General features: G+C 44.2%; 1 protein-coding gene across 2 annotated transcripts in view; it reads left to right on the forward strand.

Moving 5' to 3' along the window:
• LOC126203285 (probable G-protein coupled receptor Mth-like 1) overlaps positions 1–13,551 on the forward strand; it is a 361,675-nt gene that overhangs the window by 92,160 nt on the left and 255,964 nt on the right. For both annotated transcript variants that reach the window (XM_049937542.1, XM_049937543.1), the window contains exon 3: positions 7,288–7,509. In XM_049937542.1, the coding sequence (XP_049793499.1) occupies positions 7,288–7,509 (222 nt within the window). The remainder of the gene's footprint in view (positions 1–7,287; positions 7,510–13,551) is intronic.

Below are 13,551 nucleotides of genomic sequence, written 5' to 3' on the forward strand. Positions count from 1 at the left end.
AAAGTCGTTGTAAAACACTAAAACAGCTACGGCCCGAAGTTTCGATTGTCTTTGCACCGGTTCTCTTCAGGGCGACCTGAAGACGACGGTTGCAAAGACGGTTGAAACGTTTGTGGTACATTTGCTTCAGTGTTTTATTATGACGCGGCCTAGCAGCCAAAATTATTTTATTCAAATTGACACTGGCCGTGGAAGCCCACTAACTTTTACAAGGAAACGTCAGATATCCTTTCTCATAATCAGTAACTACACTATGAACGACCACCTCGACAGGCCCTAAAGGCCCAAGGGATGTCTGCCGGCCGCCATATCATCCTCTGCGTTGCGGCGTGTGGTGAGCACGCCGCTCTACGGGCAGTTTTGCAAACTGTCCAGACCGTGTAGCCGCTACTGCACGGTCAAGTAGCTCCGTAACTGGCGTCGCGAAGCTGAGTGCACCTCGTACCGGTCCTCCTATAAAGGAAAAATTTTTGTTAGTACCGGAAATCGAACCAAGGTTCTCTGCATGGCAGCTATGTACGCTGACTACTCAGCCACGGAAGCGGTCTGCATTGCATATGACGGGATGTTAAGCTGTTAAGCTCTAGCGTTATTCCCTAAAATGAATCTCGTTGTGAATCACCATTTTCAACTCGTGGCTAAGCCACCTGAAAAGCTCAGAATGTCAGTGCGTGATCTGAAAGTAATCATTTCGTTTCCTGGTATGGAATAAGTTTCATCCTCGGGTTCATTAAGAAGAAGAGAGGTGATTGTGTACAATTCCTGGTCACAACACTGTGCTTCATTTCCTGAGTTAAATCCCAAAATTCTTTGCTGTATCTCACTGAATGTGGACATGTAAACGTGTTTATGATAATCAATCTGTCGAAGAGGAAGTTTAAGCTCTTAGTCGCTGACTGGTATTCAAGATGAGTTATCTATATAGGACTGGTTACATGATGGTTACTTGCTACAGTAACATGAGTCCACTCGTATAGACCCAAGTCACAAACATCTCAGGACAATTCAGAGAATTCCAGTTTTCGGAAATAATATTCACTTTTGTCTCAAAATGATAAGTATTAACTTTCACAATTACGATAAATCCCTTTGTCAGACATGATAGCACTGGGTGAATTTTGTACAAGCAATTTTTCCCTTCATTAAGAATTTCATGGCACTTACTAGCTAGTGTGTGTGTGTGTGTGTGTGTGTGTGTGTGTGAGCGTGTGTGTAGATGTTGGAAGGCAGGCTTGGAAGTCGTAAGTGTGGGAATAGAGGGATAATTCATGTAGAGCATAAGAAAGATGCGTGGCTGGAACCACAGTTCATAGGAGTAAGATAGCAGGAAGATAGATTCTGTTTAAGTTGGCTTTGAGTAAAAGGATATGATGTATTACAGGCGGAGCACATACTACGACAGGACAAGCGTGGGGGAACAGAATGGGCTGTTTTCTCTACAGATGAACCATTCTGGCATTTCGCAATACTAATTTCAGTAGGTTGCGGAAACTGTCAATTTATCTGGATTTGAACCTCGCACTTTCCAAATCCAGCCTCATACATTATTGTTCCATCTCGGTAGGTTCGCCTCTAACAAGGGAACCCCCACTTTCAGGTAAGGGAAAATCGTTAAGACAGTAAAGAAACTCACTTGACTAACAAATCTCACTTGTTCCATGGTAGATGACCTTCTTTCGTTTCAAGATATAATATGATGGATCACCGAAGAAGTCTGTCTTACTATCTACATGTTCTGTAAGTAGCTTTAAAAAAATGATATAATTTACGATGAGCAACAGGACAACGTTCTTGACAAACTTTGATCCTGCTGACACTCCACGGACGCTTCACTCCTTCTGTGAAGGCCTCGTGGGCTAACAACCCGACTGAACGTGATCGTGCCCCTTTGGAGTGCACTACAACTTTTGCTCTGTGGAATGCAAAGGGACCGTTCAATGCCATTCGACGAAATACGAACGCGATCCGAAGCAGAAACAGGGGCGTATGCTTTTCCAGCCCTCCAGTTCTGTGCCCTCTGTGACGTGATCACGGAGGGATGCGACATTGACACATGCATGAATAAAACGGCAAAGGGTCCCTCTAAGATCCCAGATCGGCAGTACCGCCAGCGCCCCCACGTTAGCTGAACACTTTAAAAATGTACCTGCACAGAGGAAATCCGTGATAGGCTCCTGGCCGCCTACTAGTAGGCGTGTCAGAACGGACAGCTGTCAAGTGGTTCCCAACCTGGAGGTACCTAGGACAATCGCCGCGGCTTTTCTGGACAGGTAAATTTTTAAAGTGCTCAACAATCGTGGGCGTGTGCCACTGAGAGTGTTGCCGAATTGGGTTGGGGAGGGGGGGGGCGGGGGAGGGGCGTATAGGGAGCCTTTATCATTTTACTCACATACGTGTCCATGTCGCACCCCTCCGTGATCACACCATAGCAGGGGGCAAAAGAGGATTACTGGAGATTGAGATACCACCTGCCTGCTTTGACCAATAATGTCACCATTGTGCCGAAAATTTCGAGCGGACCCAACAAGACAGCCAAAACGTCGATCGTAACATCCACAAAAATACAAATTCCACGCTAATCAAAATATGGTTCAAATGGCTCTAAGCACTATGGGACTTAACATCTGAGGTCATCAGTCCCCTAGACTTAGAACTACTTAAGCCTAACTAACCTAAGGACATCACACACATCCATGCCCGAGGCAGGATTCGAACTTGCGACCGTAGCAGCAGCGCGGTACCGGACTGAAGCGCCTAGAACCGCTCGGCCACAACGGCCGGCTCCACGCGAATCAATACACTGACTAAGCCCAATAAAATTAGTGGGATAACCGCGGGAAAACGAGGATCTGGGGCGGGCACGAACTAAATATTTGGTTATTAAAGGCAACAACACCGTTCAAGACACAACACTCTGCAAAAAGCGAAACACTTGAAACTGCCAAAAAGTAAAACCCGAAAAAACCTGCAAAACACACCATAAGATCACGCTATCCCAATCTTCAGTTCATCTATACAGCTCAGCCCTGCACGAGGACACCAATAAACCCTTACCCCTCCCCGGTATCCCAATCAGATCAGACCAGACCTAGACCAAGATACCACTAAACGCTACTACAAAAGCCGGTATCCTAATATCCAGTTTATATAGCTTAACCCTAGACCAGCAAACAATCCCGGCCGCGTTGGGATTTTATCTGCCTGGAGACTCGGTGTTTGTGTTGTCCTCATCATTTCATCATCATCATCATCATTCATGACAGTGGCTACATTGGACTCTGTAATAAATTGGACTGCGAAAAAATTGGGATTTTTTACAGGCGCTCATGATAACCAGTTGAGCGCCCCACAAATCAAACATCATCATCATCAGGATACCAACAATCCCTCCCCTCCTCAACTAGAAAAGCCGGTATAGCAATCTCTAATTCATACATAGATCTCGATCCCAGAATAAAAGTGCTCTTACGGCGTCGGCCGCTGCTCTGTTATGCGTTGTAGGTGGTAACTTTATGTGCAGTGAATGATGAGAACCAAACATGATGCATGATGAGTCGGACAGGACAAAATGGCGGAACCCACGAGAAAATAGTTTCCGATAAACATCGTTTGCGGATCAAGGTTTATTAAATAATGGGAGAAGTTAGGTGGATCAGTGTTTCTTAATATTCTGTGGATCAGTGCTTGTTAATATTATTTATAAACATTGATCCACCTAACTCTCCCTTGATTTAATTAAAAACATTGATACACTTCGTCAGTGGTTACACAAGCATGTAAGAATACATTTTCAATTTTACGACATATTCTGTTCTATATGGCAAAATTCTGCACAATATATTCCATTGTGCCACAACGTGATTTCATCACTCCACAACACGACGACTGTAGCAATAAAATTTCTCACAAACACACCGCAACCACATAATTAAACCGCTAGCTCACGCCACCTCTTCAGCACCGCGCCCTCTACAACAACATTTCACTTCCATCATTTTTTAAAGACTCGATGACGTCACACAACATATCGCGACACAGCGCAACTACATCACGGGTGAAACCGGACGGCTGATATCCTTCACACATCAAAAAAGTTTTGCATCACCTCAGTTCCCAGAACTCCTGAAGATAGACGTTGACTGTGGATACTGTATGACAGATACAGTCCCTTTGACCGTTCAGAGATGTCACTAAACCCTCCCAAAGATATGAACAACCATGCATGAGCAGTGCCTATCAGACGGAGAGGGTCCGACAGCCGATCAGTTCTTGTCATTCCACCAGGAAGAAGGTACACAGCTCGTGTTGTCTGTAGTTCTACCATGCCTAGACAGTCAAAACAGCGGTTCGAACGCGTCCGCATTACTACTTTGTGCCAGGGAGGGCTCTCAACAAGGGAAGTGTCCAGGCGTCTCGGAGTGAACAAAAGCGATGTTGTTCGGACATGGAGGAGATACAGAAAGACAGGAAGTGTCGCTGACATGTCTCGCTGAGACCGCCCAAGGGCTACTAATGCAGTGGATGACCGCTACCTACGGATTATGCCTCGGAGGAACCCTAACAGCAACGCCACCATGTGGAATAGTGCTTCTCGTGCAGCCACAGGACGTCGTGTTACGGCTGCATGATGCGCATCTTCATTCACGACGACCATGGCGAGGTCCACCTTTGCAACCACGACACCATGCAACGCGGTACAGATGGGCCCAACAACATGCCGAATGGACCGCTGAGGATTGGCATCACGTTCTCTTCACCGATGAGTGTCGCATGTGCCTTCTACCAGACAATCGCCGGAGACGTGCTTGGAGGCAATCCGGTCAGGCTGAACACCTTAGACACACTATTCAGCGAGTGCAGCAAGGTGGAGGTTCCCTGCTGTTTTCAGATGGCATTATGTGGGGCCGAAGTACGCCGCTGGTGGTCATGGAAGGCGCCGTAATGGCTGTGCGCCATCCTCCGACCGATAGTGCAACCATATCGGCAGCATACTGGGCAGGCATTCGTCTTCGTGGACGACAATTCGCGCCCCCATCGTGCACGTCTTGTGAATGACTTCCTTCAGGGTTACGACATCGCTCGACTAGAGTGGCCATCATTTCTCCAGACGTGAACCCTATCGAAAATGCCTGGGATTGAAAAGGGCTGTTTATGGACGATGTGAGCCACCAACCACTCTGAGGGATCTACGCCGAATCGCCGTTGTGGGGCAGGACAATCAGGACTAACAGTGCCTTGATGAACTTCTGGTTAGTCTGCCAACACGAATACATGCATGCTTCAATTCAGGAGGACGTGCTACTGTGTATCAGAGGTACCGATGTGTACAGCAATCTGGACCACCACCTCTGAAGGTCTCGCTGTATGGTGGTACAAGATGCAATATGTGGTTCTCATGAGCAATAAAAAGGGCAGCAATGATGTTTATGTTGATCTCTGTTCCAATTTTCTGTACAGGTTCCGGAACTCTCGGGACCGAGGTGATGCAAGACTTTTTTTGATCTGTGTACAACCAACTATACCCGAAAAAGCATACGCACTCGTGACCGCTTCGGATCACTTTCCAATTCCGTCGAATGATTTTGAACGGTCGCTTGTGGTTTCACACTGCCAGAGCAAAAGTTGTGGGTCGCAGTGTAGTACAACGGGACAAAATCGCGCCCTTTCAGGCCACATTGTACGCCTCCAGTCAGCTACTGTACAGGTTTTGTGTTGCTTTGGGCCCGTAGAAGACACGCAACGTTCTCTGTTGCGGTGATCAATGGCCTTCTGCGAGGTACTCAGTTGTAAAAATCGATTGCAAGCAATTCATTTCACAATATTAGCCCGGAAACCGTTTGAATTAGGTGAGCATTCATTGACAGCAGCAGTTTCTGTCGAATTTGAAACGGCCTGTCGTTGACAAGGCGTGACTGAATCTGCAGTCATTGTAGGTAAAGACTTTTTAGGAAGACCTATACTGTGCCATGTTACGTGGCTATAAGTAGTACACCATTTCTTGTATAGACACGTTGGACTGTCTGTATTTGTACACCAACAAATCGTGCAGCTTCAATCGCGATGTGGTCGTGAGCATGTCCAAACAAGATAACTTCTTTCTGGAATTTTGTCACATGTCGATGCGGTACACATTCTACACGATGTACAACTCTTCAAATCGATCTGTGTGCTATTTAATCCTTTGACTACCAATTTTACTTAAAAAACATTTATGATGGTTATTTCAATTAACGTCTTAGTCAGGAGCAATAATATTAAAAGAACGTTTCCGGCCATTGACCTTCTTCTTCTGTGCGGATGCACACGCATTGCCCGAACTCTTACGGGACTTGGTAAGATTGTCTGCCGCGAGTGACGAGTGTAATGGGCAGGGGCACTACGAATGTTGGGAATGTGGGTCTCATGGGGGCGTGCAAGGGATAAATCCCTGCTTTCGCACTATCCTCTGTGCTCTCGGTGGCTCAGATGCATAGTGTGTCTGCCATGTAAGCAGGAGATCCCGGGTTCGAGTCCCTGTCGGGGCACACATTTTCAACTGTCCCCGTTGATGTATATCAACGCCTGTCGTTAGCTTAGGGTCTCGATTAAATTATCGTTCCTGCCATTTTGTTTTCCAAGGAGTTTGGGAAGGGTGGGTGTATCGTTATTCGTAATTACCTCCGGGGTTTGAAAAGACAACTGCGCACGAACCTTAAGAAAAATCGAAACAGAGACACATCAGTGGACAGACCAACTCTCTAAGCTTGTAACACACTCTACAGGTGCTCAATATGGGCTTCGTTTGTGATATGGCAAGCGTCAATTCGTAGATGCAAGTCGTTGACATGACGTGTGCTGGAAGGCGTAAAGGCAGCTCGCTTTTGGAATCTGCAAGTGCGAACTAATTACATGTGACAAAACGGAGACGAGAGTTAACAATGAAACTTAACAACAACACAACCTATAGGTGCAATAGGTAATTGTAAGAATTCTGCGAACCATTAGCAGGTTTTCCTTTACCAGTGGGAGATTGATACAGAGCAATAACACGCAGCAGATCTCTGGTAACCTTACTTCCCGATGGTAGTCAAAGGGTTAAGAGGATGATTGTTACTTTGCCCAGTCAGCATATTAACTGAACCTGTTCTGGATACGATAGGCCTATTCAATAACACAGTATGATACGTGCAGTGTTATAGGTACTTCAAGTGACACCTGAAATATTTGACTTGTCGAGCCCAGTATTGGGGATCTTGAAATTTGGGATTCCCCGCGGAAGATTTTGAAGTTTGGGGTTCCCCTCGACAGGACGGCGACGGCCGGCTGGTGGCGCTGGTGTGCGAGTGCTCGTCGGCGTCGGTGTGGTGCTGGCGCAGCTGCTGCCCCTCGGGCTACAAGCTGGACGTGGCCGAGCTGGATCGCGTCCACCAGAACGTCGACTGCGTCAGAGACGCCTCGCCAGAGGCACCCAGGCCCTGGCTGCCCAAGCTGCCCAACATGCGCCGCCGGGAGGTCTACGGATTCCCCAAGGTACCTAGTCCAATTTTTTGCATCATTACAATGACTTGTGATGAGTATCCGCCATAGACAGGGTGGTAATAATTAAAGTTTCAGTTTTAAATTACTCTAAAACATTACTGTAACTTAGGAAGTTGTGACGAGGGTAACACTTAGCATGATAGGTCAAGGCTCATACAAGGTCACTCCTTAACACAATAACTAGCGCATGAATTAATAACAATTTATTCAAACAAGCTTTTATTAAACGAATTAGAGGTAATCAACACGTGGCCGTTCTTAAGACAAAATCAAAATGTACAATTACACCAACTTACTGGAGATTTCAGTACTTAAGAAACAAAAATTACAATCTGAAGGTGATTTTACAAGGTGGCACGTATGTTCCCCCCCCCCCTTTTTTTTTAAGTCAATACTCAACAATATGTAAATGATTTACAAAGCACACCGGTTCGTTACGAACCCAAATATCACAAGGAGCACAAGTTAATTAATGCAATTGATTCCCAAGCAATTAAAAATCCCTTTTTTTTACATATATATAAACGACAGTCAGCTTGGTGTCGCACTGCTGTTCAGGGCGTCTCCCAAACATCTTCTTTGATCGTCAGGGCTCAATTCGACGTGGGACTCATTCATTCCTGTAGACATTTAGACTCCAATAAATGAGATTCCGGGCTGAAGACATTGCGGGAGAAGCTCTGGACAGCGGTGAGATAGTAATGTGACTTGCCCGCCATACGGCCCAACACCCAGAAGCCATGAGCTGGGGGGTGCCATTTCTTTTCATAGCAGAACTCCTTTGGTTGTCATCCGCGGCACCCTTACAGCACAGCAGTACGTCGACCATATTCTGCGCCCCTTTGCTGTCCTTCATGGCAAGCCAAAAGCATTTTCAAAAATCTTCGAGAAAGCAATGTCCTCGAGAGTGGTCAGCCATCTCAACAGTAATGGGATACTTAGTAAATCACATTCCGGATTTAAAAAATGCTGTTCCACTGAGACAGCAATATACAATTTCACTGTCCACATAATAGAGTCTTTAAATAGTAAAATGTCACCAAAAGGAAGTTTCTGTGACTTGTCCAAAGCATTTGATTGTGTGAACCATGACATTATGTTACAGAAATTACAATTCTATGGTATAAATGGAATAGCATATGAGTGGTTTAAGTCATACCTACAGAAAAGGAAGCAAAAAGTTTCCTTATATGGGTCAAGTGATTTAAGCAAGTTTGCCACTTTATCTAACTGGGGAGAAATTACGTTAGGTGTTCCACAGGGTTCAATCATGGGTCCCTTTCTGTTCTTGATATATGTGAACGACCTCCCTTCCTAACTGAAACAGGAAGCTGAACTGACACTGTTTGCTGATGAGACAGCCATTATAATTAATCCAGTAAAAGAAACTCCAATTGAAAATGATATAAATAAGGTCTTTGGAAAAGTCATTAATTGGTTTTCCGCAAATGGGCTTGTTCTGAACTTTGAAAAAACACAGTACATCCAATTTTCTGCTGAAAAAGGTACAGTTCCTTCAATAAATATAACACATCAACAGAAGTCAGTAGACAGGGCAGAGCATTCTAAGTTTTTGGGTGTACAATAGATGGGAATCTTAATTGGAAAATTCATATGTTGGATCTTCTAAAGCGACTAGGTTTAGCAACTTTTGCAATCAGAATAATTGCTAATTTTGAGGATACGGAAATTAGTAAGCTAACATACTTTGCATACTTTCACTCTCTGATGACATACAGAATAATATTTTAGGGTAACTCAGCATTTAGACAAAAAGTATTCACTGCTCAAAAGAAAGTGTTTAGAATAATGTGTGGGCTTCATAGTTGCACATCTTGTAGGCATATTTTTAAAATATTTGGAATTCTTACAATAGATTCACAGTAAATTTACTCACTAATGAAATTTGTTCTCAACAACATGGATCAGTTTAAAAACAACAGTGACATTCATGATTATAATACCAGAAAAAATACCACAATCATCAGTATCCAGATGAAATAAAATGTCTGACAGGCAGCATATATATACATTGAAAAATCTTGTTTCGTATGTGCATTTCTTGTGCACTTGACACGTCCCACATCATAACGGCTACCGTACCGTGCGATTGATCAATGGAACATGCAACCAACTAACTAACTAACTAGCCATTGTGGGCTTACATTTCAACAAGATAATGCCCGCTCACACACGGCGAGAGTTCCTACTGCTAATCTTCATGCTTACTACTTCGACCTGCAAGGTCACAGGATCTCTACCCAATTGAGAACGTTTGGAGCATTCTGGACAGGGACCTCCACAATCACCTCCGGATTTTGACGATCTGACGCACCATTTGGATGTAATTTGGTACGATGTCCCTCAGGAGGACATCCAACAGCTGTGTCGATCAGTTCCAAGCCGAATAACTGCTTCCATAAGGAACGGAGTTGGACCAACGCATTATAGACTTGCTCAATTTGTGAATCACTTTCCCTAAAATAAATGATACAATTTCTTTGAAACTGTTATCATTTATTTGCCGATCCATGTACATCACATCTATCGATATCTGACCCATCGGATAATTTCTTTGTCGTGCGTCGTTTTATTTTGACTTAGAGTGCATGTATGGGAATCGGATATACGTTCTAATATGTTTCTCCGTTCTCTCACTGTGCGCCTCCTCATTTCTCCTCTCTTTGTCCTTCTTCTCCTTCTCCTCCACCTCTCTCTGTCCATCTTCTCCTCCTTCTCCTATCTCTCTCCTTCCTCCTCCCCTCTCTCTGTCCTCCTCTCGTTTAAGACTTGTTTCTTGTTATACCCATCAGTATCCTGATTGGGAACTGAAATCGCTTAAAATGAATGGGTAATCGGTGCCGGCCGCTGTGGCCGACCGGTTCTAGGCGCTTCAGTCTGGAACCGCGCGACTGCTACGGTCGCAGGTTCGAATCCTGCCTCGGGCATGGATGTGTGTGATGTCCTTACGTTAGTTAGGTTTAAGTAGTTCTAAGTTCTATGGGACTGATGACCTCAGATATTAAATCCCATAGTGCTCAGAGCCGTTTGAACCACTTGGTAAATCGGTTGGAATCATTCCTATACAGAGTATGACAGACATCTTGCTGCTGGACCTGTGAGAATAATATTCAATGCCAGCTATTTCGCATAGTTTTAATCTGTAAATGCTTAGGATTACGAAGTTTCAGATGATTTCGACTGCGTAGTACTACTCTGATCATAAGTCCCTGAGCTATAAGTACAACTCTTCAGTTTTCTGTTAGAACAGGCTGCGAGAAAGAAAACAAAACAACACATACTTGTGTATACAATTTTCGTTAAAAATTATATATGAGAAGACGGAATGTAAATGCGAGAAACAATTTGTCTAATGGTTTAAGTAACCTGGTATTGTAGTGTTTTCTTTCTCGCAGTCGGTTTTTACCCGAAAACCAGTACAGCATTGTTAAAAAAACGTATAGCCAGTTTCTGTCTGAATTTTTATTGGAGTATCTTGTAAAAATTTCAACTAAAGAAGAATCTTGCGAGATGTCATCGTCGAACAATGACTTGTATTTATGCAGTGTGACTGAGCTGCACCTACCGTTGTCGTTTTATGCAACCTGCGCTATATATAGATCAGGAACGGCATCCAGAAAGGCGACAACTACATAATCTAAATAAGTTCCATCTTAGAGCTTTGGGTGACTGCTAGCAAACGGAATCACACTGAAAATAGTGCAAGTGATGATTGGCCATGACTTACACAGCATTTCTGTCCGAAGATATACCTCACTTTTGCCGTAGTTATCCACCTGTCTCCAATCTTTCTTTGTGTGACTAGCGATGTAATCATACAAGTTTTGGATGTCTCTGCGAGTTTATTTCGTTTATAGTACTTAATCTATCCTAAATGATTCAAATCGTTACCTTATATAATGTGTCTCATCATCAGGAATAATGAAATTAACAGGAAATATCAAAATGGGAAGCATGAAAGTAACAGCCTTCCGGTATATAACCTAATGAAAAGATTACTGTATGACTCGCCGCGTTAATGTGCTAAAATAGTTTCACAAACAAAATTTATATAGTAAGTCTAAGATGTCTTCATATACTACACCGTTATTCTCTAATATTCTGAAAATGTTCTTCGCATCTCAAAAGTGAACTGGTCAACAATATTGTTCTGTCATGTGAGGTTGCGTAAAATGGCATCGGTAGGGCAGCTGAATCATTTTCATTGGGTTATATACCGTAAAGTTGTTAGTTGCACACTTCCCATTATGATATCTCCAAAAAAATGGCTCTGAGCACTATGGGACTCAACTGCTGTGGTCATAAGTCCCCTAGAACTTAGAACTACTTAAACCTAACTAACCTAAGGACAGCACACAACACCCAGCCATCACGAGGCAGAGAAAATCCCTGACCCCGCCGGGAATCGAACCCGGGAACCCGGGCGTGGGAAGCGAGAACGCTACCGCACGACCACGAGATGCGGGCTGTGATATCTCCCTTTAATTTCTATGTTTCTCGTGGTGAAACACACTTTATAAGGCTACATTCTTGTACCACTTACAAATGATTAAGTACAATAAGTGTAATAAACCTACAGACATTCAAAACCTGTATTACTGTGACTACACTGCCAATTATACAAACAAAGACTGGAGACATTTGGATAAGTATGGCGGAAGTAAGGTATATGTTGGACAAATAAAAAATCGTAGCCCATGGTCAATTCTCACTAGGCTTTTTACGGTATTATTCTGTTTGCCATCTGTCACCGAACGCTCTGAGGGGGAACTTACAGCGATTACATGGTTGTCGCCTGCCTGGTACCGTTGCTGATTCATATGTAGTGCCGTTTGCATAAGACTACATAGGGGCAGTTGAATCACGCTGTATAGTATTTCGGATTATCGCTACGCCAGACAAGTCATGTGGCAGTGCTCCCTGTGCGAAGCAGGAGTGGATCGCTAGTCTTGACTGAGCGAAGGATCAGTCGATATTACATACCCTGAGGAATCAAGGAATTGTCAGTTTGGCGACAGAGGAAACTCTGGACGGTAGTGAGCAGGTCCAAATGGTTCAAATGGTTCTGAGCACTATGGGACTTAACATCTTAGGTCATCAGTCCCCTAGAACTCAGAACTAGTTAAACCTAACTAACCTAAGGACATCACACATATCCATGCCCGAGGCAGGATTCAAACCTGCGACCGTAGCAGTCGCGCGGTTCCGGACTGCGCGCCTAGAACCGCGAGACCACCGCGGCCGGCAGCAGGTCCAAATGGATGTACGTTGCAGTAATTATGCCAGGATGAAGAGACTTGCACAGGACACACCTTCTTGGATAGCTGCATCGAACAGGCCTTCGGGGTCTAGTGAAGCAGGGGATACAACCCGTCGGCTTTGACCAATGACGTCATACGTTAAAAATGGTTCAAATGGCTCTGAGCACTATGGGACTTACTTCTGAGGTCATCAGTCCCCTAAAACTTAGAACTACTTAAACCTAACTAACCTAAGGACATCACACACATCCATGCCCGAGGCAGGATTCGAACCTGCGACCGCAGCGGTCGCGCGGTTCCAGACTGTAGCGCCTAGAACCGCTCGGGCACCACGGCCGGCGACGTCATACATTACTCATGGATATTAATGTCTTCACTTTGAGCCATAGATAAAAAAACAGTTCTGTGTTCCGGATAAGCGCTGTCATTGTACATTAAAATAATTGAATGTGATTTTAAGAGAGATTGCTACATATTGCTCAAAATATTATTCGTGTGCATTTATTTTAATAATTGGTTATTTGCAATTCATTCGGTACTTAATTTCATTCTTAGTGATATCGAGGTAATTGGACTATTAGTTTCTTATTTTATGACATTTTTAGTATCTCATTTTCGTTTGAAGGTGTAGATTTATCAGTTCCGATAAACCTGGATTTGAGACAGGCTATGGGCGTAGACATGTTGGCCACGACTTGTTTTTTACAAATGTGTAGTCTCGTTGCCGAGTATGTCCGATGTCGTGAGTGCG

This window comes from Schistocerca nitens, chromosome 9 (genome assembly GCF_023898315.1).
Source record: "Schistocerca nitens isolate TAMUIC-IGC-003100 chromosome 9, iqSchNite1.1, whole genome shotgun sequence".
Taxonomy (NCBI): domain Eukaryota; kingdom Metazoa; phylum Arthropoda; class Insecta; order Orthoptera; family Acrididae; genus Schistocerca; species Schistocerca nitens.